The sequence below is a fragment of the Cyrtonyx montezumae genome, unplaced genomic scaffold (genome assembly GCF_038088225.1).
Source record: "Cyrtonyx montezumae isolate F1298 unplaced genomic scaffold, pur_monq_1.0 scaffold_17, whole genome shotgun sequence".
NCBI classification, from domain to species: Eukaryota; Metazoa; Chordata; class Aves; order Galliformes; family Odontophoridae; genus Cyrtonyx; species Cyrtonyx montezumae.
Window position 1 is genome coordinate 29,149,611 of NW_027071903.1, and position 24,757 is coordinate 29,174,367.

Below are 24,757 nucleotides of genomic sequence, written 5' to 3' on the forward strand. Positions count from 1 at the left end.
CCAGCATTGTTTACAGTGCAAAAGCTTCAGAAGGATCCCAGGCAATGGGATTCCTCAACTTAAAAAAGGCATTCCCTGTGTTTGTGTTCACGCTGCACTGCTCAGGGTGCTGCTTCATCTCTGGATATCAAGACACATGTGCACCCGTGTGCTTGCATGGAATGCCGTTTGCTAGGAATTTTGTTTGCTAGGAATTTCATCTTGACTCAAAAGCTTCTCCATCCAAGGATGTGAAGGGTGTCCTGTAGGGTATGGAGGTGCCGGGGCTCAGCACCGCGGTCAGTTCTTGGTTGGTCCAGGATCTTTGGGGAAGGTGAATGCGGGGAGCGATGCTAGCACACAGCATCCATCCTTTTTCTTCTGCTTCTCCCCCAGCCAACACAAAGAGCTCGGCACCAGCAGCCCTGCAAATTCCTGCTGTTCAGAAAGTCGTATAATGGGTAACTGACCTCTGGGAGATGGTTTGTGAATTGGTTGAAATAACAGGCTTGGCTCTCTCCTGGGAAGCTACATGGAGGTCAGCCTCGAAGAAAAGAGTGGTACAGCAGCTCCAAGCATTAGCAAGAAGAAATAACTGAAGCAGAGAGACTTGAACGTAATTACAGCCTAAGAGCTGCGGTGGGAGCTCAGCGACCTGAGCCCATCTCCTAGACTTCAGTGCAATCAACAGATTGACACCACCAGCTCATGGAGGCTGGTTTCTGGAAGCTGTGCAATGGTGTCAAATGCCAGAGCAGGTGGAGAAGCAGCACAAGGTGCCTGTTCCAAAGGCTGGAGCTAGGGAAGGGTCTCAAATGCCATGGAAGAAGCAGATGGAGGCAACCACTGGAACACTCTGCACTTAATTGAGGGCATCTTCAGGGGTGAGCACGAGGTGGCTGCCCACCAACAGGATGCTCTGCTGCTGCCACGTGTGTCGCTGTCATTAGAACCGGGATGGAGTTTATAGCTGAGTAACCACAACAACTTTGCACAAATTAAACAACATACTGCAGGTTAATTAGATTTCTTACTGCTGCCTCAATTAACTTAGCCCTGTCATCTGCTGTCAGAATTGGATGGAGCCCCTTTGACTCTATCACTGAGAGATGGGAATGGCAAAACCTCTCCCTGGGCAACCGCACCACTGAGTGGTGTGTGTTTGCATGGATGGGTGATACCATCTTCTGTGCGTGGAAACCCCTTTGTGTGGCAGGGGAGAGCAGCAGGAGATGCACTCGTCCTCCACCAGCACAGGAACCAAGGAGGATTTTCCCTCTGCTGTTTCAAACTCATCTTGTCATAAGAAAATCTTAAAAAACAAACAAAAACAAACAACAACAACAACAAAAAAAACATTTGGAGGAGAAGTCTTTTTTTTTTTTTGTTATCATTTCACACAACACTCTGTGAATGCAAAGAAATAGAAGGGCCCCCCTATGAAAACATCTGAGAATGCTGGTTTGTATTTTTAAACCAATTTCCTTTGACTGTGTCAGGGCCTGTTTTGTGTTTGCTCGACAATTATGTGGCTAATGAGGACAGCCACAGCTACATTAGGCAGGATTAGGAAGAATAAGGCTACAAATGCTTCAGTGCTTAAGACAACCACTGACTAATGGGGGTAGGAGGGCATGCCCCAAGAGCAGGCAGCTCCTCACAGGGTTTCTTGCACTGCTTGGTTATGCAGGAGGGAAGGGGAAGAGCAAAGGTGACAAGGAGGGGCTTCTTGTCCCATTTGCTGAGGGGTGGCCATGCCTGTGGGACAGGAGGATACTCAGGGTGCAAAGCAAAACATTTTATCCTCAATGCCCTCCTCATAAAGAGAGCTTTGTTGCTTGGCTGGGAAAGAGGTGTGAACTTGGAAAAGACTGCTCATGAAGCAACCCAAAAAATGAGCAGCTGTGGTTGTACTGAGGGCCCTACTTCTCCAACAGTGTCGTGTCTTGGGTGTGTTCTTCACAATAGAAGGTAACTGGAGACACCTCTCTCTGCCAGCAGTACTGGAGAGCACAACTCTGCGGAAGGGTTGAGGTGGCGTGGTCCTTGTTCTTCTTCCCTCTCCTGTTGCCATTGTGATGCCCACTGACAATTCTTCAGCTGCTTCTTTGGTCCCAATACTTGGTCTTCTTGACATGATCTGTCGTGTTGTGCTAGTCCTCCAGCCAAGGAGAGTGCCTGAAGCTCACAGAAACCTCTCAGAGGCCCCAATCTTTGTGTCCAGGGCTGTTTTCACCAGCTGCAGACCACGGCACTCTGAGGGCCATGCTTGCCCCTACCCTGTCCCCAGTGTGGCCATGATGCCACAGTGAACTGAGCTCTTGAAGAAGACGGCACGGGTGCTGAAGAGCCTCCCTTGAGTGCAGCAACTGAGTCGCACTCCAGCAGACTAATTTACACCCTAATTGGTGTGGAAATGAATGCCAGAAAGCACTGGAATATCGAGAAGTGAAGCTCTCCATCTTGGCTTCCTTCAGGGAAATGGTCTTAATTAAGAGCCTGTCTTGCAAAGAGAGATAATTTCCAGCTCTGTGTTGCGATAGGAGCCAGGATGAAGGTTGCAGCTGATACCATCTTCTCCTCACTGGATTCACTTAGCTGTTGCACAGCGAGGGCAAAGCTGGGTGAAGGTTCCTCAGACAACTTCATCTTGTGCCCAGCACCCTGTGCATCCCATTGGCTTGGGCCCTCACCCAGTGCTCTACAGGACACTCCTATCACCTGTACGGCTGCATTAGTTCTCCCAAAGCACCTGTTTGCCCTCTGCACTTCAGGTCCCATCACAAGAGGCTGCACCAGCTGCACAAGACCATTGTAGCAGCGCAAGCCACACCAGCTGTGGCGTTGACTTCGTGCCTACAATCTCCACCAATGTTTGCATTGCGGTTGTGCAAACTTCACGCCATTCACCAGTTGCCCTCAGGCTGCAGCAGGGCTTTTCCCCGGAGTATTTGCTCTGGTTCCCTGGTTTATTTGCTCTGGATAAGCAGTGGTTTCCCTCTCCCCACAGCCCCTAGCCACCTTCCAGCCTCAGCACCGCTGGTCCCACCACCGCTGCCGGCAGAGCACGGCTGGCACAGAGACACCCCAGCCCCTTCCCCATGGCCCCGCTGTGCACAGCTGTTCCCTTAGAAATAGCTGTTGCCATGGTTTTTCCAAAGAAAACACATCTCCCCCCACACCCCCCTTCCTGTTCCCCACCGCCACCGCTCCCCACCGCCTTAACCTTGTGACAGCAGCAATGACGCGGCTCCCGCAGAAAGGCCACTTGGTGTAGCCATGGTAACAATTAGCTTTCTCTTGCTTTTCCCTCGGGTGATGGGTGCGAGGCAGACCCGTGGCTGCTCTCCTGCAGTGGGAGCTGCCCCTAGCCCCACACTGGAGCATCCTGGCTGTGTCCCTCGCTTGGACACATGGACATCCATCTGTCTTGGGTGCCATGGGCACGTCCTACACAAGTTCTAAACATTTCCATGGGGTTCCACCAAGCAGTGCAGGAGCTGAATGCTAGGAGATGGGGGAAGGCACCCCCTGAATATGGGAGGAGGAAGGTGGGAGGAGGATGGAAGGGGGCACAAAGGGAAGGAGCGTTGGAAGTGAAGGCTGGGATTTGGCCAGGATTTGGCCATCCATTTGACCCAGGGTAGGATGCGTGCTCCAATTCAGTGCCTCCCGGCAGCAGTTGGGTAAACACGGTACAAAGCTGCTCTCTGCGTATAGCAGAGTCACAGCTGCTGACTGCAGTGACTAAAATAAGCCTTTCCCTGCTTTTTATTCCTCTGAGCCCGGCAGAGCCCACTCAGCCCCAGGAGCGGAGCTGGAGTCTATTCTTAGCCCTGCGGAGCCTCACAGAGCTGGGAGGGAGAGGGAGTCTCTGCTCAGAGTGGGGACCACTGCTTTAATGTCATCCTATCCCCAGAGCCCAGCTTGGCCCCAGGGAGGAACTGAGGTCCATAGGGTGGATGGGAGGATTTGGGAAGAAAGCAGAAGTGGGGATACCCCAGCACTATTCTCAACTGCTGCAGGATTCAGCATTCCCGAGGAGCGGCTGCAATGCAGGCGGATTTCAGAGGGTGCTTGTGCAAAGCTGCTTTTCTTCCCACTGAAATGGGAAAGGAGAGAATCAGAGGAGCTTGGCTCACAGCTGCCTTTGCCTCCAGGAAGGGAGATTTAAGGGGAATTTTGCACAGCCCTCACTGAAAGTCACCCCTCCGCCCAGACACAGCCATGAGGTGTTTCTGCCCATCCCAACCCTCACCAGTGATTTCAATGTGTGCTGCAGCCCATGGCACGTGGGGGACCACTGCCAGCATCATGTCAACCCCCAGCATCAAACCTGCATCGCCCCAGGCATCGTGCTCTGAAATATGGGGTGATGAGAGATGACTCCAATGCACACTGCCAGGCACATGTGCTCCAACCACCATCCATGGGGACAACCCTAGGGACAGGAGCAGGGATGGGGACAAGGCAGGGATGGAGGCAGTGCTCGAGGAGAAGAAGCCCCAGCTCCATAGCAACAGGTACTCGCCGCGTAATGGAGTCCTTTCCGCTCGGCCTCCGCAGCCGCCAGCCTTATTCGCATGGCCATAAATAATTCAATTTTCTCATTCACACACATGAATGCTGTGGGCCGGGGCTCCGGGTGTGCTCAGCCTCCATCTGTCCGGGGGGGAAGGGGGAGGCAGGGCTCGATAATAGACTCCGATGTTTGTTTAACATGGATGAGTGTGGGCAGATGGCCTGGGGATGGGGAGGAGGTGGGGGATGCTTTGTGGCGTCCCCGAAGTCTCCAGGTTTAACCCAGTCCCTTGCGGTAGGTGAGGAGGAGAGGAGAGCAGGGACAAGCTGTGGCGCATCCAAATCAGCATCTCTATTAGAGACAAGCATATTTTGGATGGGAGTGGGCTAGGTGCATTTGGAATGCCTTTGGAGCATCTCACTGGGGAAACGTCCTAAGGTTCTGAGCTGAGGGATCTACACCAGGGTCAGCCCTATCCCCGGTGGTTGGGGTGCAGGAGCTGCTCCTGACATGAGATATTGTGGCTGGAGATGGCCATGGCCATGCCATGGGAGATATTCTGTGCCACCATTGCTGTTCCACACTGTGTCCTGCTCTTCGGGTGGGCAGCCTCAACCCCCAGCTTGGGCACAAAATAACAGCCCTGGAGGAGAGCAGCCCAGCAATGAGCGGGCTCCACACCACCCTCTCCCAGGGGGCACGGGGAAGCCTGATGAGTGAAAACAGTATAATTAGAGGGGTTAATAGACTACACACATGCTGAGGGAGGCTGAGATGTGAGGGATGCTCATCACTGCCATCGCCGTCTCTGCAGGTTTGGCATCACACGGTCCAGTGTGTGCCACAGAAACATGGGTTAAGAGATGAGACCATGCAACAACATCACTATCAGCTACCCACACTTCAGGGTCCCTCTGCAGGAGTGGTGTCTGCAGGAGGAGGTGGTGGGATGGAATTGGCTGACGCACGGATGTGCTGAGTGCTGACACGTATTTGGGTATGGCACGTGTGTACGGATGTGTATTTGGGTGTGTTCACACACACACACACACACACACACATGCACACACAAATTCTCTTTGGGTTGCACTTGGAATGGGCTCTTGCAGATATCAGCAACCCTCGCCAGCCTGCACTCCACTGCTTTCTCTGCCTCTTGTGTTTACGTACCCTGCCTGCTCCATGTATCCATCTAGACAGACTACGGTTCTTTTCAGCTCAGCTCCAGCTCCCTGCACAGTTAAGATTATGTCCACATAGCATGTGCCCCCTGCATGGTCCTGAGTCTCCCTTGGGCACCCCAGCACCATCGGGTGACCAACCAGCCATGTCAGTGCCCCTTCATTGCTGCTTCATACACTGAGAGGGCAGGCATGGGCTGCTCCATCGTGCCACCCCCTTCCTCTTATGCATGGGGGTTCCCCAGGGGTCTTGCCCTTCCCTGCACGTTGTAGCTGTGCACTCCTCTGTGGGATGGCCAGATGTACAAACACCATGGTGACATTTCTTGAGGTTCCCTCTTAGTTTCCATCTACCCAACAATTGGTTTTGCCTCTTCCACTTCAAACCCAGGCCCAGCCCAAGCTCTCACCCTCTTCTACCATCGCTTCTCTGCATCCCAGGATGCAAGGAGCCAGCTTCTCCCTGTGGCACTTATCTTTGGTTGGGCAGTGGGTTTGGCCTCATTTCTCAAGATTGGACTGCAGAATCGCATGGTTCCATCCCTACCCTGCATCGTTCCCATCCCTTCCTGTCTGGATGTCTGCTGAGGGTTGCAGACACAGCCTTGTGTAGTGCTGCTCACAGCTTTTGCCCCATTGCCTCACTCCCGTTACGAGGCTGCCAGCTCTTTGGCAGTGGGGTCCGATGCAGCCCCCATGGATGTGGGATGTGGGGACACTCACAAGTCCTTGATGGGATCTGCTGAGAATCTGGATAGTCTACATGGTCCCCACTGGGTTACATCCCATGGGAAGGGTTGAACCCTTCCTCTCACTGGGGCTAGACGTGCTGATCTCCGTGCACACGGACCTCCATTCTGAGGTGCTCCTGGACTCTTTTCCCAGCCAACTCCCTGCCTGCACATCTGAGTGACATCAAAATCTGCAGCCAGAACGATGGCACTTACCTGCTTCTCACCCCATTGAGGCTGGGAGGACAGTGGAATAGACAGTGGGGACTGGTTCTTGCCCCCCAGGTGATGGGAAATCCCTCTTCTCTGTTCTTTTACCACGTACCGTGGCTCCTGCAGCACCCACCACCACCTGCCAGCACCCTCTCCAGGTACATGGCACCATATGGGACATGCTAGGGATTAGGAGGAAGGAAGATAGGTGCCCAGATGAGGGGATGGGAGATTCTTTCAATGGTGCTTTGTGAAAGCTGTCATGGAGGTGATGGGGTTCTGTTGAGCCTGGTGCTGCCCAAAGCAAAAGCATCCTAGCACTCGGTGTCGGCAGGGCTCTGCCTCCATAGTGGGAACCCGTTGTCCCAGAGGTTGCCCTATCTTCTGGAATCATCCCCATGCCCTCCCCAGAGGCAGCAGGAGCATCCGCAGGGCTGGATCGCAGCAGGTACCCGGCGCTGGGTGTCCCCACCACCTCCCCTTGGTGGCACAGAGTGATCCCTTTGTCAGAGCCGAGGCTGCAGGGAGTGGATGCAGCGTGGCAGGAGGGACTGTGGGGCCACGAAGCGCAGCCTTACCTTGGGGTATCCACTGCGGTGGTGGGAGGTCGGCACTGGCACGGGCATGAACCGGCTCGGAGAGTCCCAGCACCGCAGGAGCTGTGCAGGATATGGGGACAGGTGGGATGCAGTGGGATGGGATGGCTGGCTGGATGAGATGCGGTGGGATGGGATCGATGGATGGATGGAGGGATGGGTGGGTGAGAGGGTGGATGGATGGTGGTCGGGGGGCTACAGGTTCCCCCACTCCCAGGTGCGCAGACAATAGCCAGGGCTCCTGTTGCAGCTGCAGACTGTCTCTTTAAACCCCTCACCAGCCCACAGGTGGCCCTGTCACCACCGTGGTCATCCATGACGTCATCGAGAGGGAGGGATGGAGAGGAGGAGGAAAGGGGGGAGAAGCGCGATCCCCCTCCACAGCAAAAGTCCCCGAGCGCCCATGGCAACAGATTGCAAATGTCACTGCGCATCAGCGGGAGGGGCCGTCACCCACGATTGGCACAGCAGGGACAGGGCTGTCACCCACGGGTGGCACAGGGCGCTCCTTGCCCGAGGTCCTGCATGGGCTCTGTGTTGCGTAAAGGTCGGGAGAGTTTGGGAAGGTGCTGAGGGCAGTGATAAGGCGCTGGGGGCAGGATGGGGGGACTGGTGCCAGGCGGTGGTCCCAGCAGAGTCCTGCTAGCTTGGCCCCATGTGGCTCTGGAAAGAGTTGAAACAGGAGCCAGGGGGGCCCTGATGGGGACCTCTCTGTCCCATTTGATAAGAATGGGTGCCTGGATGCTCATGCAAGGGGATCTGAAAAATCTGTAAATATGAATGAATTCTCTCTCCTAGATCGAGGCAGAATTAAATAGGAAGGTAGATCTTATTTTTCTCTTGGAAAAATGAGAGAAAGTGGAGTTGGAGTCCTCAGCCCAGGGCTGTCCCTTTGGCTGCATCCTCACCCCAACAATGTCCCCGACAGAAGCTTGCTGCTCCTTGGGGCATGTGGGATGCTCTGCTTGAGGGAAAGCCTCACAGACGCCTCTCCTTTCTGAGGAAAACACTGCTGGAGATTCCTCCTGGAAGAATTCCCCAGATCCAATCCATGGAGAAACACCTCCAGAAGGGATTTCCCTGTGGTTCCTAAATCACCCAGCAACCTCTCCTACTGCATGTGGGTGCCTGCAGCTGTGCACATTTGGAAAGAGCACCTTAGGAGAGGGCACAGCCTCAAGCAGAGCTACGTGCATCAACTTTGCTCTCTGCAAAGCCTGATGGAAAGATTTGTTTTTCTCTCCTCCATCAGCACAGTGTGGATGGGGCCTTGAGAGGGGACAGTGATGCTCAGGACCTGGAAAGGTTTTTCTTTCCCTGTGAGTGTCCATGTGAGGGGATGGCTGGGGCTGTGTGGTGATGCAGTTCATCCTTTCTTATCTTCTTCAGTCCTTCGCCCCACTCATCCTGCAGCACCTGGTACACAGCGGCAGAAGGGTTCTTGCTTCATTAAACCACCTAAAACACTGCAAATGAGCTCTGCTTCATTGTTTTTTAGTCCCCCATGCTAGCTGTGGGGATGGATGGGAAATATCTGTGCTCATCCCAAAGGAGCCATGATGAGGACATAGATATGTTTGAGGTTTTGGGGGTGGAACAGGGTGGTTTTCATAGGGGAGCTGATGCTGACAGCCATCAGATGGGACAGACAATGTGCAGCTGGGAGCAGAACTGCACTGTTTGTGCCTGAGATCCATGGGGCTGTGCTGGGAATGTCCCTATCACTTTCCCCAGCAGCAAATAGGATGGCTCAGAGTGCAGCAGTCTTGTGTAGGCTTCTGTCTGCAACACTCACCTGCTTCTCTGGGTGCTTTCCACCAAAGCCTCCCCCCAGCCTGCTGTGAAGCTGCCTGTGTCTGGAAGATGGACAGAACCTTTCCTAAAAGCAGAGCAACCAGCCCAATTCTACCTATTTCCATCCCATCTGAACCCCCTGAGCATCCCACCAAGCTCCCTACTTCAAGCCCTCCAGCCTTGCTGAGGTTTCTTAAACCCCATCAGCAAATCCCTGCAGTTGAATGAAACCAAAACCATTCCCACAAAGGTCCACCACCCCGAGCCCCCACACTGGCTGGCTGCTGCGACTGAGTTATTAGCTCAGGAGCACTGATTGCTGCTGTGTTAATGGCTCATTTGTCCGTTGAACTGCCTGTCTGTGTGTGTGCCGGGCGGTTATTTTCCTGCCAGCTGCCGTGTGGTTGGATGCTCTTCAGTATTTAGTTTTATCCTATTAAGGTGGATCCCAATTAATTACACGGGAGGAAGGGAAACAAAGAGAAGCACTGAGGCCATTCATTTTCGGCTTGTCATCGTTTCTCCTGCTGTGAGAAACCACTGGGAAATGGCAGACCCCCCAGACCCATAGAGTGGGTCCTTTCATCCTGCTCCCATAGGGGATGCTGCTCCCCTGGTTCATGGGGTGCTTCCTTCCCACACAGATGTGTGGGGGCACAAGGTGGGCGCTGGGGTTATATAGGGGTTCCCAGGGCTATGAAGATCCCCAGTGTGCTGGCACCCCACTGCCACCCCCACTGGAGTGACGTCCCTGGAGCTTTATGGGGACAGCAATGTCACGGAGATCTTTATGGGGCTGAGACCCTCCACCTGGGGAGTGGTCTGCAGGACAGTAACCAGTGTGGGCAAGCATGTCCCCAGCTCTGTGGCACTAATGCCATTGCCTGGCCACTGCTGCCCTCATCCCTGGGCCAGCAGAGGGGCTTCTGGAAGTGGAGGAATGGTCCACACACTTGGTGGGCTTATGAGACAGAGAGGCAAACCCTGAAAATTCAGAGCATCCCTGGGGATACTGTGCAGGGGGTGTCTGGATGAGGGTATTGAGGTGAATACAGAGGGTCCTGGAGTGGATGTAGGACCCATGCAGGCTTTCAGGGAGTGCAGGATGGCTACAGATTTTTGGGTGCAGGGTTATAAGTGCCCAGGATGGTTGTAGGCTGATAAGGCCATAGGGATGTTGTTCTGAAGGGGTGGAGGATGGGTGGACATTTATGGGGTTGCATGATGAGTGTAGGTGCAGGGATATAATGATGCTTGCTCATGGTTGTGTGGGGTTATAGAGAAGCATGCTTATGGGATGCAGAGCTATAGGAATGTAGCATGTGTGCAGGTTTCTAGGGGCGAGGGGCTATAGGAGTGCAGGGTTATGGGGGCGCAGGATGCATGCACATTTATGGGGGAGTGGGTTTATAGCTATGCATGCTTACTAGCTGCAAGATTATAGGGGTTCAGAATGGGTACAGGGTTATAGGGGTGCAGATTTACACGGGTTCGGGATTTTGGCGTTGCAGGGCTGCAGGGCACCCTACAGGCGGTTCCCAATGCACGCGGACGCGCCCCGCAGCGCTCCTCCATCCGCCAGGGGGCGCTCTCCTCTTTCTCTCTGCGGACACTCTGGTCCACTCCGCCTCACTGCTCCGTCGAGCGGAAGCGGAAGCGGGTGGTGAGGGTGACGCCTTCTCGCCGCCGTCGCGGTGCAGTCGTTGTGTGGTGGCGGAAAGATGGCAGCGGCCGTAGAGTAAGCGGCGGCGGCGGGCCCAGCGCCGGGCCCCGGTGGTGAGCGCGGCCTCCGCCCTCTGTGGGCTCCGCCACACCGTGGCCTCCACAGCCGGAGGGCTCCGAGCTCTCCTCCCCTCCCCCCCCGAGGGCATGGTCGTGAGCCCCGCTTCCCTGTGGAACGCAGGCCCTCGGTCCGCAGCCTCCAGTCGGGCTTCTCCTTGAGGCTTGTGTCCCCTCAGGCTGCCCCGTTTCCCCCGGAATCCCTTCGTGCCCACCTCCCCGGGCTCTCTCTGTCGCAGCTGCAGGCTGTCCCTGTCTGCCTCCACCCCCTTCCCGGTGCTTGAATGTCCCTTCATTCCTGTGGCACCCGCGAGTGTGTGCTGCGTTCCGCAGCTCGCTTCCCTGCGCCCTGCCCTTCAGCAGGCAGCTCTACAGATCCCGTTGCCCTGCTGGGTTCCCTCTGGGTACCTCTCGTTTTCCCTGTTTTGTCCCGTTGAACCCTCCCAGTCTCTCCCCCTCACTCGAGGGCTTTTTCAGCTGGCCCCCACCCTCAGGGAGCTGTGGGCTTGCCCACGACTCCCATCTCTGTAAGCAGGACTCGCCAGCCTCAGCGAGGTTCCCACAGTGAGTGTGTGTGCCGTCTGCAGCAGGGTGAAGATGAAGTAGCGCTCTGACCATGGACCATGATGCCCCCACAATCAAGCCCCGCCGCATCCAGAACCAGAATGTCATCCACCGCCTGGAGCGCCGTCGGATCAGCTCTGGCAAGGCCGGCACCCACTGGCACCAGGTCCGTGTCTTCCACCAGAACGTCTTCCCCAACTTCACTGTGGTTAACGTGGAGAAGCCGCCCTGCTTCTTGCGCAAGTTCTCCCCCGATGGGCGCTACTTCATTGCCTTCTCCTCCGACCAGACCTCCCTGGAGATCTATGAGTATCAGGGCTGCCAGGCGGCAGAGGACCTCCTTCAAGGCTACGAAGGGGAGATCCTGGCTAATGGCAATGACCAAAGATCTGTCAACATCCGAGGGCGGCTCTTCGAGCGCTTCTTTGTCTTGCTCCATATCACCAACGTGGCCTCTAACGGGGAGCACCTGAACCGCGAGTGCAGCTTGTTCACCGATGACTGTCGGTACGTCATCGTTGGCTCTGCTGCCTACCTGCCTGAGGAGCCGCACCCGCCCTTCTTTGAGGTTTATCGCAACAGTGAGTCGGTGACCCCTAATCCTCGCTCCCCTCTGGAAGATTATTCCCTGCACATCATTGACCTCCACACAGGCAGGCTCTGTGACACGAGGACTTTCAAGTGCGACAAAGTCATCCTCTCTCATAACCAGGGGCTGTACCTCTATAAGAACATCTTGGCCATTCTCTCCGTGCAGCAGCAGACTATCCACGTCTTTCAGGTAACGCCCGAGGGGACTTTCATCGACGTGCGGACAATTGGCCGCTTCTGCTATGAGGATGATCTCCTGACGCTGTCTGCTGTGTACCCAGAGGTGCAGAGGGACACTCAGACGGGGATGGCGAACCCCTACAAAGAGCCCTTCATAAACTCTTTGAAGCACAGGCTGCTGGTGTACCTGTGGAGGAGGGCAGAGCAGGATGGCAGTGCCATAGCGAAGAGGAGGTTCTTCCAGTACTTTGATCAGCTGAGGCAGCTCCGCATGTGGAAGATGCAGCTTTTGGATGAGAACCATCTGTTTATCAAATACACTAGTGAAGACGTGGTCACGCTGCGGGTAACAGATCCTTCACAGGTACTGCCTGCCACCTGGGGCTCCTTGTTGGTTGGGAGCAAGTGCTCTCAAGCAGGTTCGGGGCTGTGAGCATCATTTCCTTGCTGAGCCTGTGGATGCTCTCTGGATGAGTTGTTTGGGACCTCATTACTTCATCCTTGTGTGAACGTTTGATGCCCTTGGTATTGAATAGCTCCAGTATCTTTGCTCTCGTGATTTCACCACGTTCTTCCCAACTGAAAATGAGACAGATCTTAGGTATTATCCAGTCCCCTATCTCCAGGGATCATTCCCTGTGCTCACAAGTGCTTCACAGTGCTCTTTCCCTCCCCAGCTGATTTTTTTAGCTGCTATTTCATGTAATACACTTGCATTGTAGAGGTAGTCTCTCCCTTTTCTCCTGCATCTTCAAGCATGTTTTTCAAATATAATATCTCAATTTTTCACCAGTAGAATTACCTTTTCTATTCTGCCTACGTACGTACTCTTTCAAGCTTCTGTCAGAGCTAGTATTTATGATCTCTCCAAATTGAAGTAGCAGCTCTTAAATCTAGCTAATGTGCCAATTGCTTTTCCTTTCTGTTTAGTACTAAAGAAGTCAAATTAGAGTAAATGTAGCTCAGACAGTGCTGGGTCCCTCCAGGCGTTTCACCATCCCACATGTTGATCATCTCTTTTCACCACTGTTACTGTTACTCAGTTTTTGAGCTGTGTGAAGCTGAGCAAGATATTTTTCACATTAGCCTACTTTAGTCCTTTAATCTGGGCTTTTTGTTGTTGGTTTGTTTTGGAAGTATTTGGCAAAAATAATTAATATATCTCAAGCTGAAGTCTGTCAGATTGTTCCCTAGATGCTTGTTTCCTTCCCATCCCATCCCTCCCATCTTGCTGCTTCCAGAACTTAGACCCGAAAGGAAATGGGCAGTAATTCTTTGTGACTGTGATTTCCTTTTTTATATTTGTTATGGGGAAATTATTTTGGGAGGGAATAAATGAGGCTAAAACTGTTTTACCCCCTAGTGTAAAATGGAGTGGCTGTCTCAGGAACATGAAAGCTTTGTGGCCATGGCTTGCAGCTTGTAGCTTGTAGCTTGTATCCGGAGTGGTGTTCCTGACCCAAGCCTCAGGCCACCCCAGTGTGCATGTTTGTGGGAGTGTCAGCTCTGCTCCCTGCTGTGGTTACCAAGGTTTTTGTGCCTGCTTTGCTGCAGCCTGTTCTTGACTTGCTTCACCTGAAGGTTACTTTTAGATGCAAATTGTGGCTTGTTTGCACTGTTCCTCAGGTGATGTATTTTCTGTTGAAGGGAAAGCATCTTTCTTCTTCTTTCTTTGAGAAGATAATTCCAGATGTGGAGCAGCCTGACCTGCCTGAGCTTAGTCTTTGCGTTAGAGCTCTGTGAAGAACACTTCGGTCAAGAATACCTAAAGCTCCCTTTTTATTTTTTTTCATCTATCAGGACAGGACATGAGTTTGGTTTGGTTTCAGGATCCTCTTTTCCTTTAGGCTCCTCTTCCAAGGAGGCTGAGGAAATTGCTGTTTACACTTGTAGGTTGCCTGTGTACTGCTGTGTATATGTAGCTAGGGGGTTGTTGTTCTTGGCTTGTGTTTCAGCCTTGCCAGCTTCGCTGTATGCTTTTTGTAGCAGCTTCTGCTGTCTGTACTGTGCTTGTGCTTTGCCTGTGTCACAGCTGCTGCTGACACGTAGGGAGAAAGATTTAGCTAGTTGAGGGCATCCTATGGGTGTCTGTGTGTTATCCTGGCAAGGGAACTTCTTTATTTAAGGTTGGAGGAGATTTCCTGCAGTTTTAGAAGATGTGAACAGTTTTTACTTCTGCTGTCTCTTATTTTCTTGCTGCTCCAAAGGTGTATTTCAGAAGGGCTTTCCTTTCCTCAGGCAGTGGTTCAGTGAGTAACCTCCTCTAGTGTGCTTCATTGTAACGTGTGGGGGTCGGGTTGTATGATGACAATTTATTTTGAGGTAGTAAAACAAATAAACCTTGTGATATTTACAGATGGATGAGGTGGGCAGACTGCCTGCTGTCATCACTGAGCATTGATTGGGAGCGGGATGTGAAGCATTCAGAAATGGTGCTTAAGAGCAGAAGACTTACCCTGATACGTGCATGTGCCCAGTGAATTAGTTACTTTTGAAGGAGGGACAGGCTTTGTGGTGCTCGAAGTCTAGCCCTGTCCTATTTAATAAAATCTACCTTTGGTGACTGAGAACTAAATATACCCCTTCCTGATGGGGTGAGAATGTGCTTTCCCTTTGTTGCAAGTGTGCTGTTACAAATACAGTGTTTTTCCCCATCTCTGGCTTGCTGATGCTGTGAAGTATTGACACTGCTGATGTACAGTACGGTGCCTGGGCCTTCTTGCACAAGGATGTTGGTATTAAAAAGAAGTCATTAATGTCTTTCAGATTTTCATTTCTATGTCAGCAGGGCACAGCTTTTTGTAGGCAGTGGTGTAGTGCGCAGTGCTCTGAAAATGCTCATCTGTGTGTGGTGGAAATATTAAGAAGGGAAAGCAAATAATTTTTCTGCATAAAGGGAAAAATGATTTGTTGCCAGCTAGCACTGAGTTTAAAATCATTCTGTCAGCAGGAATGAAAATTAAATTTGGCACTCTGGAAAGCATTTTGAATTTGGTGGAGGGCAGAGAGGAAGAGAAAGCAGAAATATTGACATCCAGTTTGAGAAGAAAAATTGGAAGCCCATTCAGCTGTTTTTTTTTTTCCCCCCGTAAATAATCACATCACGGTAAACAGGTGGATGATCTGGTGCCTGCTGAGGCATTTGAATAGCAGAGTGGGATTCTCCTGCACTGCAAAGACATCTGGATAGGCTCTGTGGCCTCACACTGGGAGGAGGAAGGGCCGACTTCCCTGTGCATGCTCTCTGACTAACCTCACCTCTGCCTCTCTCCCCAGCCTTCCTTCTTCGTCGTGTACAACATGGTGACCACAGAGGTTATAGCTGTGTTTGAGAACACGTCTGATGAGCTGCTGGAGCTGTTTGAGAACTTCTGTGACCTCTTCAGGAACGCCACCTTGCACAGCGAGGCAGTCCAGTTCCCCTGCTCGGCCTCCAGCAACAACTTTGCCAGGCAGATCCAGCGCCGGTGAGCCATTCGGAGCATGCTTTATACCGTACAGACACACGCTCAGCCCCGTCAGCTCCAGGCTAGTATCACATAACGACAGCAACCCTGGCACAAACAGGTCCTGTAGTGATGCAGGGGTCTGGCTGGGACCTGCTTCATCCTGCAGCCTTGTGCACCTGGTTTTGCATTCCTGTCTTTTCACAGGACTGAAGAAGGCAGTGGTGCAATTCGATGCTTAGCAGGGAAAGGAATTTTAAGGGCAAGATGTTGCTGGCTCTCTTTGAGCAGTGCTTCCTCTGGAGATCATTAAAACAGTACTGCCTAGTAGCTTTGGGCCCCGTAGACAAGATTTATCAAGATGCTACATCATCTAATTGGATGTATTTTGCCAAGTGGCCTTCTTTAAATTTAATGTGCAGCAAGCTGTGTTCTGTAAGAGCAGTAAACAGCTTGTGGTTCTCATTGAACTCAGCTTGGAGAAAGGAAGTGGATCTGCCTAGACTTGTTGTGAAAACTGAGCAAAATATCAAAATAACCAGGGTTTCCAGAATGTTCTTTAACAGTCAAATGCAGTTTTAATGAGGCAGAGTGTGCTATCTCTCTTGGAATGTGTTTTTATGTGACTCAGGGTGTTTTGTTCTTCTGGTGACTTGTTTGACATCATCCAAAGTGCTTGGCAATCACTTATGGGAGTGAAGCTTTGGCTGATTTTAGTTCCACATCCCATAAGTAAGAGGAAGGTGACTGTAGCATCCTACAGCTCCCTGTCATAAAATCCCAATCGCCTAGGGGTAAAAAAGAACGAGGGAGCTCACTGTGAACACCTAAAGAACAATTTCTGCCTTGTGTCGAAATAGCAAGGAGAATCTTTTCATCCTCTTGGCTGTAAGGACCTGCAACAGGAGTGTTTAACTTAAGTAGCAAAGTGTAATAGTGCTGTATACACAGCAAGCTGGCTTTTGGCTGAGTGTTTCTGTTCAAAGGGAAACAGTTTACTGTCTGTGGTGTATGACATTCATGCAGCTGATCTGTCCTTTTTTGTGGAAAGCTCAAATTTTATTTGGGAAGAGAAATCCAACCTGCATTAGTCTCTTCACCAGGAGGAGCTTTGAGCTCACTGTGTTTTTGAAGAGTGTTCTGCTTCTCTTCAAGGTTCTTCCTCGTCTCAGGTTTCTCCCTTTACGTGTTTAAAACACAATGGCTAGAGAGAGGGGGATTCTAGAATCAACCTTAAGGGCTCAACTGTTACTGTGAAACATACTGGCTTTTGCTTATGCTGTTTACAGGCTTTGTGGTAAAACTTGGATTGACTGATAAGCTGCTAATCCACCTCTCCCTGTTTCTGATCCTGTTCATTTCCTGTACTGTGGAGCAGCTGAGGCCAGACCTTATGGATAGGCACAGTCTTGTCCTTCTATCAGTTTGGACTTTCAGAGCAGAAACAGTAATGATGAGGGAGGATAAAAAGGTCACCAGAGCTGGCTGATGGTTGAATCACTGTGATACATCTTTGGAAGTGAGCTGTTCTAGTTCTTACACTCGCTGCTGTTTTTCTTTATCAGTTTTCCCTCCTTTTTTTTTTTTTTTTTTAAAGCTGTGCCTTCCACCCGTGGCCTTTGTGAGTAAAACCTGCTTCTTGGTTTGCTTCAGGTTCAAAGACACTATTGTGAATGCCAAGTATGGAGGACACACGGAGGCCGTGCGGAGGCTGCTGGGCCAGCTCCCGATCAGTGCTCAGTCGTACAGTGGCAGCCCATACCTCGACCTCTCCCTTTTCAGCTATGATGACAAGTGGGTGTCTGTCATGGAGCGGCCCAAGACCTGCGGTGATCACCCTATAAGGTATGAAACAGGTCAGAAAAAGCTGTATGTGAGGGTAACTAAATCACCTCTGCCACACAGCATGAAATTTGTAGGAAGAATAGACATTGGTGCCTTTCTCTTTGGACATCCTTTGGCCAGAGGGTTTATTTCAGTAGCTGCACAAAGCTTGGCCAATCTCCTTGTGATAAGTCTCACCTTATACGTGTGGGAGAGCCCTTCAGGTTTTGTCACTGAAATGCCTTAAGGAAGATTTGGGTCATGAAGAGTGAGCCTTTTCCGTATGAATGCTCTTGTTCCTCCTTCTGATGCAGTTCAGCCTTCCTGTGTGGGCTGCAGATATGTTTCTGGGTGCTTGTTTTCCAGTGCTAGAAGGGTTCGTTCTGAGCACGTAGGGTTAGCTGGTGAGGATCACCTAGTTTGTCCTGTGAATAAAATATTGTCTGGGTTAGGTGTTATTTATAAAGCTTCTGGTATTGATTTTGCTATTTTCAGACTTGCTTTTTTACCCTGTTTACGTTTCTCACCCTGGGAGCTGTACTCCTCTTCATGTCCCCCTTCTATCTATGATCTATAGGAAATTTGTTTCTGTAGTAGAAGTTTAGTCAGGTGTAAAAGCCATTCTGTTCCTCTTATGTCAGAGTCTTCGATGCTGGCAGCAGGAAGAACTCCAAGCCTGAGAATAAGGAGGTTTGCAGTGCTTCTTTCAGAAACACCATGCCTATTTATTTCTTTTTGTTGGCTGCAGCTATGGCGGCAAGCAGTAGTGGTTAAAAATTCAACATCTCCTGCCTGAAAGGCTCAAATCAAAGGGGCTGAGATCTCCAGGCAGAATAGTCTTTCCACTTATAGTGTTGCATAAGGGAAATGAACCTGTACTCGAAAAACAAAGAGAGCTTTCAATGTCTAAGTGCTTTGTTTAGCAACTGGACGACTGCTGGGGGCTCTGACAGCCTCAGGAGTCCATTCTGGATGGTTTCCCAAATTTATTTTCATCCCTCATTCTCAAAACCTGACTTTAAGTCTCCCCTGGCCCTGACTCAGGTGCTCGGGATCTTCTCATTATTCCTGTGCTCTCAATTCCCAAATTATGTATATTTAATCGATTGGTTTATTTTTTTTCCCTGCCTGTATGATTTGGTTTAATCTCCAGCTTCTCTGCTATCTGCAGAGAAAAGCCTGCCCTTTCCCCCTTGTCATGCTTGACATTGGGAAAACTTGCAGGGCAGTGGTTGTTTGCCAGTGCCAACCTGTGTATGGCTCCTGCAGACAAAAGGGAGCAGAACCTCAGTCATTTGCTGTGGTTACCGTCTTTGTAGTAAACAAAGCCAGGTGCCACCTTTCCTCCCTCCCTTGAGCAAAGCCGCGATTCAGAGCCAGAGCTTTTAAAGCTCAAAGCTGTGCAGTCAATTAGGGCTTGAATAGGGCCTCGGGAGCAGTGGGGCTCCTGGTTTTTGGGAAGTAAGCAGAAGACCGGGCACTAACCTTAACCATTCAGTAGCTCAAGTAGCACTGCTGTGTTTCTCACACACAAAACAAAGGGATTAATAAAATAACACTGCTGCCTGTTGTGGTTGGAGAGCTTGGAAATGAGGGGTGATGGGATTTGTAATGTAAGTACTGTGACTGGCTGAAGTGCAGAGACCTTGAGCAGCTACGGGTGTTGTGAACTGCTTGTGGTTTCCTGGCATGACATCTGTGAGATGAAGGCCTCTGTCAGTTGCAGTGCCTCTGTGCCTGGTGCTCTTTTGACCTGTGCTGCCTTTCTGTGTTCTGTAGGTTCAGCCCTCATCTCTGGCTACTTGAGAGGCCAGTGTTGGTTTGCTTTCAGGAGGGAAGGGCTTCAGGTTCCCCATCGCTGCCATCTTCCAATATCTTTTCAGGAGGCTCGAAGACAAATTCAGTGGGTGAAATGATGGGACTTGTGAGGAAGAGGCTCTACCACGGCTTTACTTATAGCAGGGGGTCTCTAAAATCCATCTAGATGGCTAATAAGGAGCCATTTAACCAAAAAATTGGTCTGCAGATAAATCTTCCATTTTCATATGGTTTGAAAAGGCTGGTCTTGCTGTTTCTGTTGACATACAATTTTATATTGCAGTGCCTAATTTATCCCCAGAGTGAGAGCCCATGGAAATGGCCTCTGATTGCAGAGCACTTTTAAAAATAGATTTAAAAATACCAAACTGAACACATCTTTGAGATTACAGGGAGCTTCATCTTGAGTAGTAAATTATTGTGAATTGGGGAGAGAGAGGAGCAGACCGGGGACTGTGCTTTATTTAAAGAATGACCCTCCACATACCCAGCCTTGTGTAGGAGGGAAAGGGCTTTTAAAAAGCCAAATACCAAGATTGTGACTCTCTTGCTGAGTTCTTGTGTGCAATTTTCAGGCAGAGCTGGCTGGCACTTTGATTCAGAGGAAGAGAGAGGAGAGTGGCCCTCCAGGAAGAACATGAGGATCTCAATAGGCTGTGCTGTTAAAATGTGGAGTATGTCTGCTCCTGAAACAGCATTGCCTGTATCTGTCATCACCTGTTCTTTCCAGGCTGAGAGCTGAGTGCATTGTATTGCTTGCCAGGAGAAGTGGGGGGAAATGTGCTCTAGTATTAAAAGCATTCTCTGTTAAAACCAGAGGAAAAATGCAAAATGCCCACATCCACAAAGTGGTGGTGGAAAAGGAAACAGCTGGAAGACAAAATGGCAGTTCTGTTCCCGAAACTGAAAAAGCACAGAAAATGCTCCAAGGAGATGAGTTCTTCGGGTGAGAACTTGAATCCTTTCAGCTGGAGCTCAGCTGCCTTGTGAAGGTACCAAATCCCCAAAACCTTCACTGTATTCTTGGGAAGAGTGGGGTCATCGCAGAGAGTCCCCTGTTCCCACAGCAGTGCAGCATAACGTGTAAGCTGGGTTTATGTCTGCTGCAGAAAGTGAGCCTGTCTTCTAGTATGCAGAGATGGTTCAAGAAATAAATGTTTTTTTGGAGTTTGACTTTTCAGTGTGTTGCCTCATCCCCTTGGCAGTGCTCACTTCTTGTAGAAGTGTTCTCACCTATTTGGAGACAAGTGTGCTTCCTCAGACTGACAGCCAGATTTATGGGGAACAGTAGAGAAACACATCCATTTGCCTTTACCTCTGCCCTTGCTGTGATTGTCTCTTGAATGCTGTCCACCAGGCACTTCCTGCTCAAGCTGCCTTGCTTGTGATTTTTGTTGTTGGAAATCTCACAGGACTTGCAAAGCCTTGTGTAAGGTGGAATCTGGCACTCTGGAGGAGAACTAGATCCAGCTGTTTACCTTCTTCTGCTGAACAGGGGTGTAACTAAACAAAAGCACAGCAGCATACTGACAGCAGCAGGACAGAAGAAGGTTGTCCTTATAGCTGGAGTGAAGGCCGTTGCTGAGGGAGGCGAGCTCTGTTCTGTACAGTATATCTGCTGTAGGCATCAAGGGGAGCAGCTTGCATTAGGAGAGTACAGAGCATCAGCACACGTGGGGTCTGAACCGAACTGAATTACTATTGTAAAGTCAGCTAAATCCACCCAAAGGAAGACAGAGTTTTCTCACTGATAGGGGAAAAAAAGAAGTCTTTCTCTAGACAGTGGAAAAGCTAGCTGCCCCGGGAGGAACTCTCCTTTGTTGCCAAGAGCCAGACACCCAGCTGAGGATCTTCTGCCACCGAGGGAGTGCCAGAGGCTGAACAAGGCACTTGTCTCTGTTTGTGAAGAGTCCAGATGGTGAAGTCAATAGTCAGGAACAGCCATAATTGACTTTCTCTTCCTTTCAGATTTTACGCTCGTGATTCTGGCCTCCTGAAGTTTGAAATCCAGGCGGGACTCCTGGGGCGACCCATCAATCACACAGTGCGACGCCTGGTTGCGTTCACCTTCCACCCCTTCGAGCCCTTTGCCATCTCAGTGCAGCGCACGAACGCGGAGTACGTGGTGAACTTCCACATGAGGCACGGCTGCACGTAGGGCAGCGTGTGGGCAGGGCAGCTCTTCTCCTCCAGTCTGAGCCTCTGCCACACACAGACCAAAGCCAGGCACTCGCGCCTTCTAGGAAACCAAACCATCGCTCACATCAAGAGATCTCACCTGGGAGCTCCCACCTGCTGGCATCTTGCAGTGCCCTTAGCTGAGAAAAGGTGATCTGTTCAAGTCAGACCTGTGAATATTTCTTCTCACTCTTTTCGTGCCGCAGCGGTTCTCACTGCATTAAGCGCTGCTGTTGTTCCCTATTCCTGTTGATGAACAAAGTGTAGCTGAGCTTTGTTTCTCAGTTTCCCAAAGGCACGTCTGTTTTCTCTCCTGTTGTATGTCTTAGGATGGCAGCTGTGGAGCTTTGCAACATGTCTGTGGAGTGCTCCCTTCTGCACTGATGCTTTCCTACTTTGTCAAGACAAACAGCCTGTCCTAGAGGGAATGGATAGAAGCCACGGGGAGGGCTTAGAAGTACAGCTACCTGTGTTTTGTATCTCCAGTATTACTAGGGAAATGAAATCCTGTTCTCATCCACACAATCTACTCACATGGTTTTAATATGCAAGAGGTTAGGAAAAAAGCTGCAAGGAATCACTGGGACTGAGAGAGATGAGGTGCATTCCCACCTCTTATGCAAGTCACTTAATCTTTGTGCCTTAGTATCCATAAAGCCCCTAAGTGGAAGGTGGTAGGTTAATACCAGAAAGCCCGTGCAGCTCATTGCGTCTCTAGCGTATGAAAAAGTGGGCAAGAAGGAAGGTGGGTGGCTGGGAGGGGTGTGGGGGACAACAGCAGCTCCTTGCTCCTGTTGGAGGACTTCTTTCTACAGTGTACAGGAATCCTTATGGGCGTCTGCAGGTTTGCTGCTCAGGAGAAGGGAGAGCCAGCTGCTGGCACCCTCCTGTGTGCTGGAGAATGACCACAGAGAACTAATAGCGTTTGGGTTTCTGTGGGAAGGAGGAAGGAGACCTGAATTACTGTGCATTGCTGCAGGTTTGCAGTTAAGAGATGAGTTTGTTGACTTAGGTTGCTTACCTATCCCTGGTTGATACACTGTTCTCTGTGAGAACCCTTTTGGGTATTCCCAGGCTTCAAAGCACAACTGGCTGGTGTGTTGTGTTCAGCTTGGTGCTGACTGGACCGCTACAGTGTCTATTCTACCTAGAAATTAAGCTCCTAGGTGTAATACTGCTTGTCCTGTTAGTTGATGTGGCCTGCCCTCCTCTATTAAAAATGGAATTTTTGGTTGTAGACCCACATTTGGGTTTTGCTGCACACAGAACTGTGTGCTGTCAAGCAATGCAGATGTCCCATGTGAGGTACAGAGGGGACTTCAGAAAACTCGTTCAGAAAACATGGGAGGCACCTACTTTAAATGACCCTGTTGGTGTCATCTTTGGACCAAAATGGGCTGTGGGTGATGTGTTATGGCCACATGCCTGTGAAGAACAGTACTGAAGTCATACATAAGAAAATAACTTTGTGTTGGTGGCTCCTGCATAAAGCATGAATGTGGGACCTTGCAAAGGAAGGGGACTGAGGGTCCTCAAGTCAGCTTTTACACTCTGTTCTATGGTGTTCACTCTCCTGGCCTTGCTAAACTTAGTTCTAGGACAAGACACTGTATTTCACTGCTCCTTTTCTGGTTTATGCACTGTGGGTTTCTCAGGTCTGTCAGGAATGACTTCAGGTTGGAAGACTGCTAATAGAGGGAGCATCAGGCCATGTGTGCTTCAGGTCTGGGTTTCTCTCCATCTAATAACACTATTTGTCAAGGTTTTAGGTTTTTATCCTGTGATCTGTTCCTCAAATACTCAATTAAAGCTCCAAGTGGAGAATCATTTGCACATTGTAGATCATGGAATTACTTTCTTCCTGCACCACTCTCACATCTGTTCACACTTTCAGTACGAGGCTATTTTTGTTTTCTTTTCCTCCACAGCTCTCAGCAGTTCCGTCCAAGTCTGGGTTTATGCCTTGGTGTCAGCCTGGGAGGTCAGTGCTTATTAAAATAGCTGCCAGATCTCCATTTATTTATTTATTTTTTTAGTGGCAAAAAATATAAACCATTTTAGCAGTGGGGGCTTTTGCTGGATTCAGGCTGTCCTGTGTGAAGCGGAGAGTGTGGTGTGGGTTATTGGGCTTGGGGCTGAGAGACCAGAGGTCTTTTCTTAGTTCTGCTATTAAATTGTTTTGTCACTGAGGGCAAATCTATTCCTGTTCCATCCGGTGTTTTCTTCTCTGTAAACGAGGCCAAAAACATATTTTCAGCTTTTGTAAAAACACTTTGAGATTCATGGATAAAAAGTGCTGGGTAAGTGCTAAGTATTTTCTTATTATGTTTGCAGACAAACTGGTTGATTCATTCTGGGTACTAATTGCCTTTGGGTAGCATTGCAGATCCTCTGGTCGTGGCTGCTGCGTTTTATATCTACAACAGAGTTAATTTTATTACAGAAATGTATGGGAAGGAAAAAAAAGTCTCTCGTGCTTGAAATTTTGATTCTTTATTTAAAAATAAATAAATGTGTGCGATGGGGAGGGTGGGAGGAAGGGGGAAATGTTTTCTACCTGATATTTTTCCTAGGCTACAGTGAAGATTTGTTAGCAGCACAAGAAAGAAAGAAAAAAAAAAAGGAATAAACAGAATTTGCTTTAAGAGCCTGATTTATTGCTTTTGATTTCTCAAAGCCTTAGTGCTGCAGCTGGGAATCCCATTGTTAGGAAGAGGTGCTAGGGGTGTGTGCTGGACTGTGCAGGCATATTACGTGCTAGTTTGTTGCCTCTTCCCGACATCTGGAGTACCAGCGTGCTTCCTACCAAGGGCATTTCTGTAGCTGCTGCAGATTTCTCATTCTTCTCTCCAGAAGAATGCTGTGGGAGGGAATACTTGGCCTTCAGTTATGTTTTCCTCTCTTAATTTTATTGCTAGTCCGTCTTGTACTCAGACTCTTCCTTTAGACCATTTTATAGCACTTGCGTGGCCATTTTCTGCTCATGCTCTGTAATCAAGAGATAAAGGTTGAGCAATACACCTTGCTCAGTAGAAGTCATCACCTAGCCTTTGCTTTTTAGGACACTTGCATTTTCCAGCCGTGTGCTGCTTCAAACATGAAGCATCTTTTGCACTACATCGTGGCTGAAAATTTGCAAACGTTTCTGGACTGGGACCCTCTTGTTAACTCACTGCTGCTGTGTGACCACCCAGCGTTGTGCCTTATGCACTGGTTTCTATATACATCTGCATCTTGGCCCTCAGAGCTCCTTTTGATGTCTTCCTCGGTTTTGATGCGTGCAGTTCTCTGTTGCTTTCCTTTGGAGACCTTGAGCGTGTCAGAAAGCTCTTGAGCCTGCAGCTCTTCAGAGAGGTACTAA

General features: G+C 50.2%; 1 protein-coding gene across 3 annotated transcripts; it reads left to right on the forward strand.

Annotated features, from left to right (window-relative positions):
• The first annotated feature begins 10,712 nt into the window (after positions 1–10,712).
• DET1 (DET1 partner of COP1 E3 ubiquitin ligase) lies at positions 10,713–24,178 on the forward strand. 3 transcript variants are annotated; one of them, XM_065733990.1, is made up of 5 exons: positions 10,713–10,754; positions 11,383–12,494; positions 15,407–15,597; positions 17,230–17,421; positions 21,187–24,178. In XM_065733990.1, the coding sequence occupies exons 2-5, from the start codon at positions 11,412–11,414 to the stop codon at positions 21,374–21,376; spliced, it is 1,656 nt and encodes a 551-aa protein (XP_065590062.1). In that variant the 5' UTR covers positions 10,713–10,754; positions 11,383–11,411; the 3' UTR covers positions 21,377–24,178. The 3 variants fall into 3 exon arrangements, with proteins under 3 accessions (XP_065590062.1, XP_065590064.1, XP_065590063.1); XM_065733992.1 differs by having other exon boundaries at positions 10,732–10,792; XM_065733991.1 differs by lacking the exon at positions 10,713–10,754 and having other exon boundaries at positions 11,318–12,494.
• The last annotated feature ends 579 nt before the right edge of the window (positions 24,179–24,757 follow it).

Bases quoted from the DNA above. Each gene is read 5' to 3' on its own strand.
- DET1 (XM_065733990.1), top strand. From the start codon at position 11,412: ATGGACCATGATGCCCCCACAATCAAGCCCCGCCGCATCCAGAACCAG. The intron at 12,495-15,406 runs GTACTGCCTGCC...CTCTCTCCCCAG, and splicing joins GGGTAACAGATCCTTCACAG to CCTTCCTTCTTCGTCGTGTA. The intron at 15,598-17,229 runs GTGAGCCATTCG...GGTTTGCTTCAG, and splicing joins GCCAGGCAGATCCAGCGCCG to GTTCAAAGACACTATTGTGA.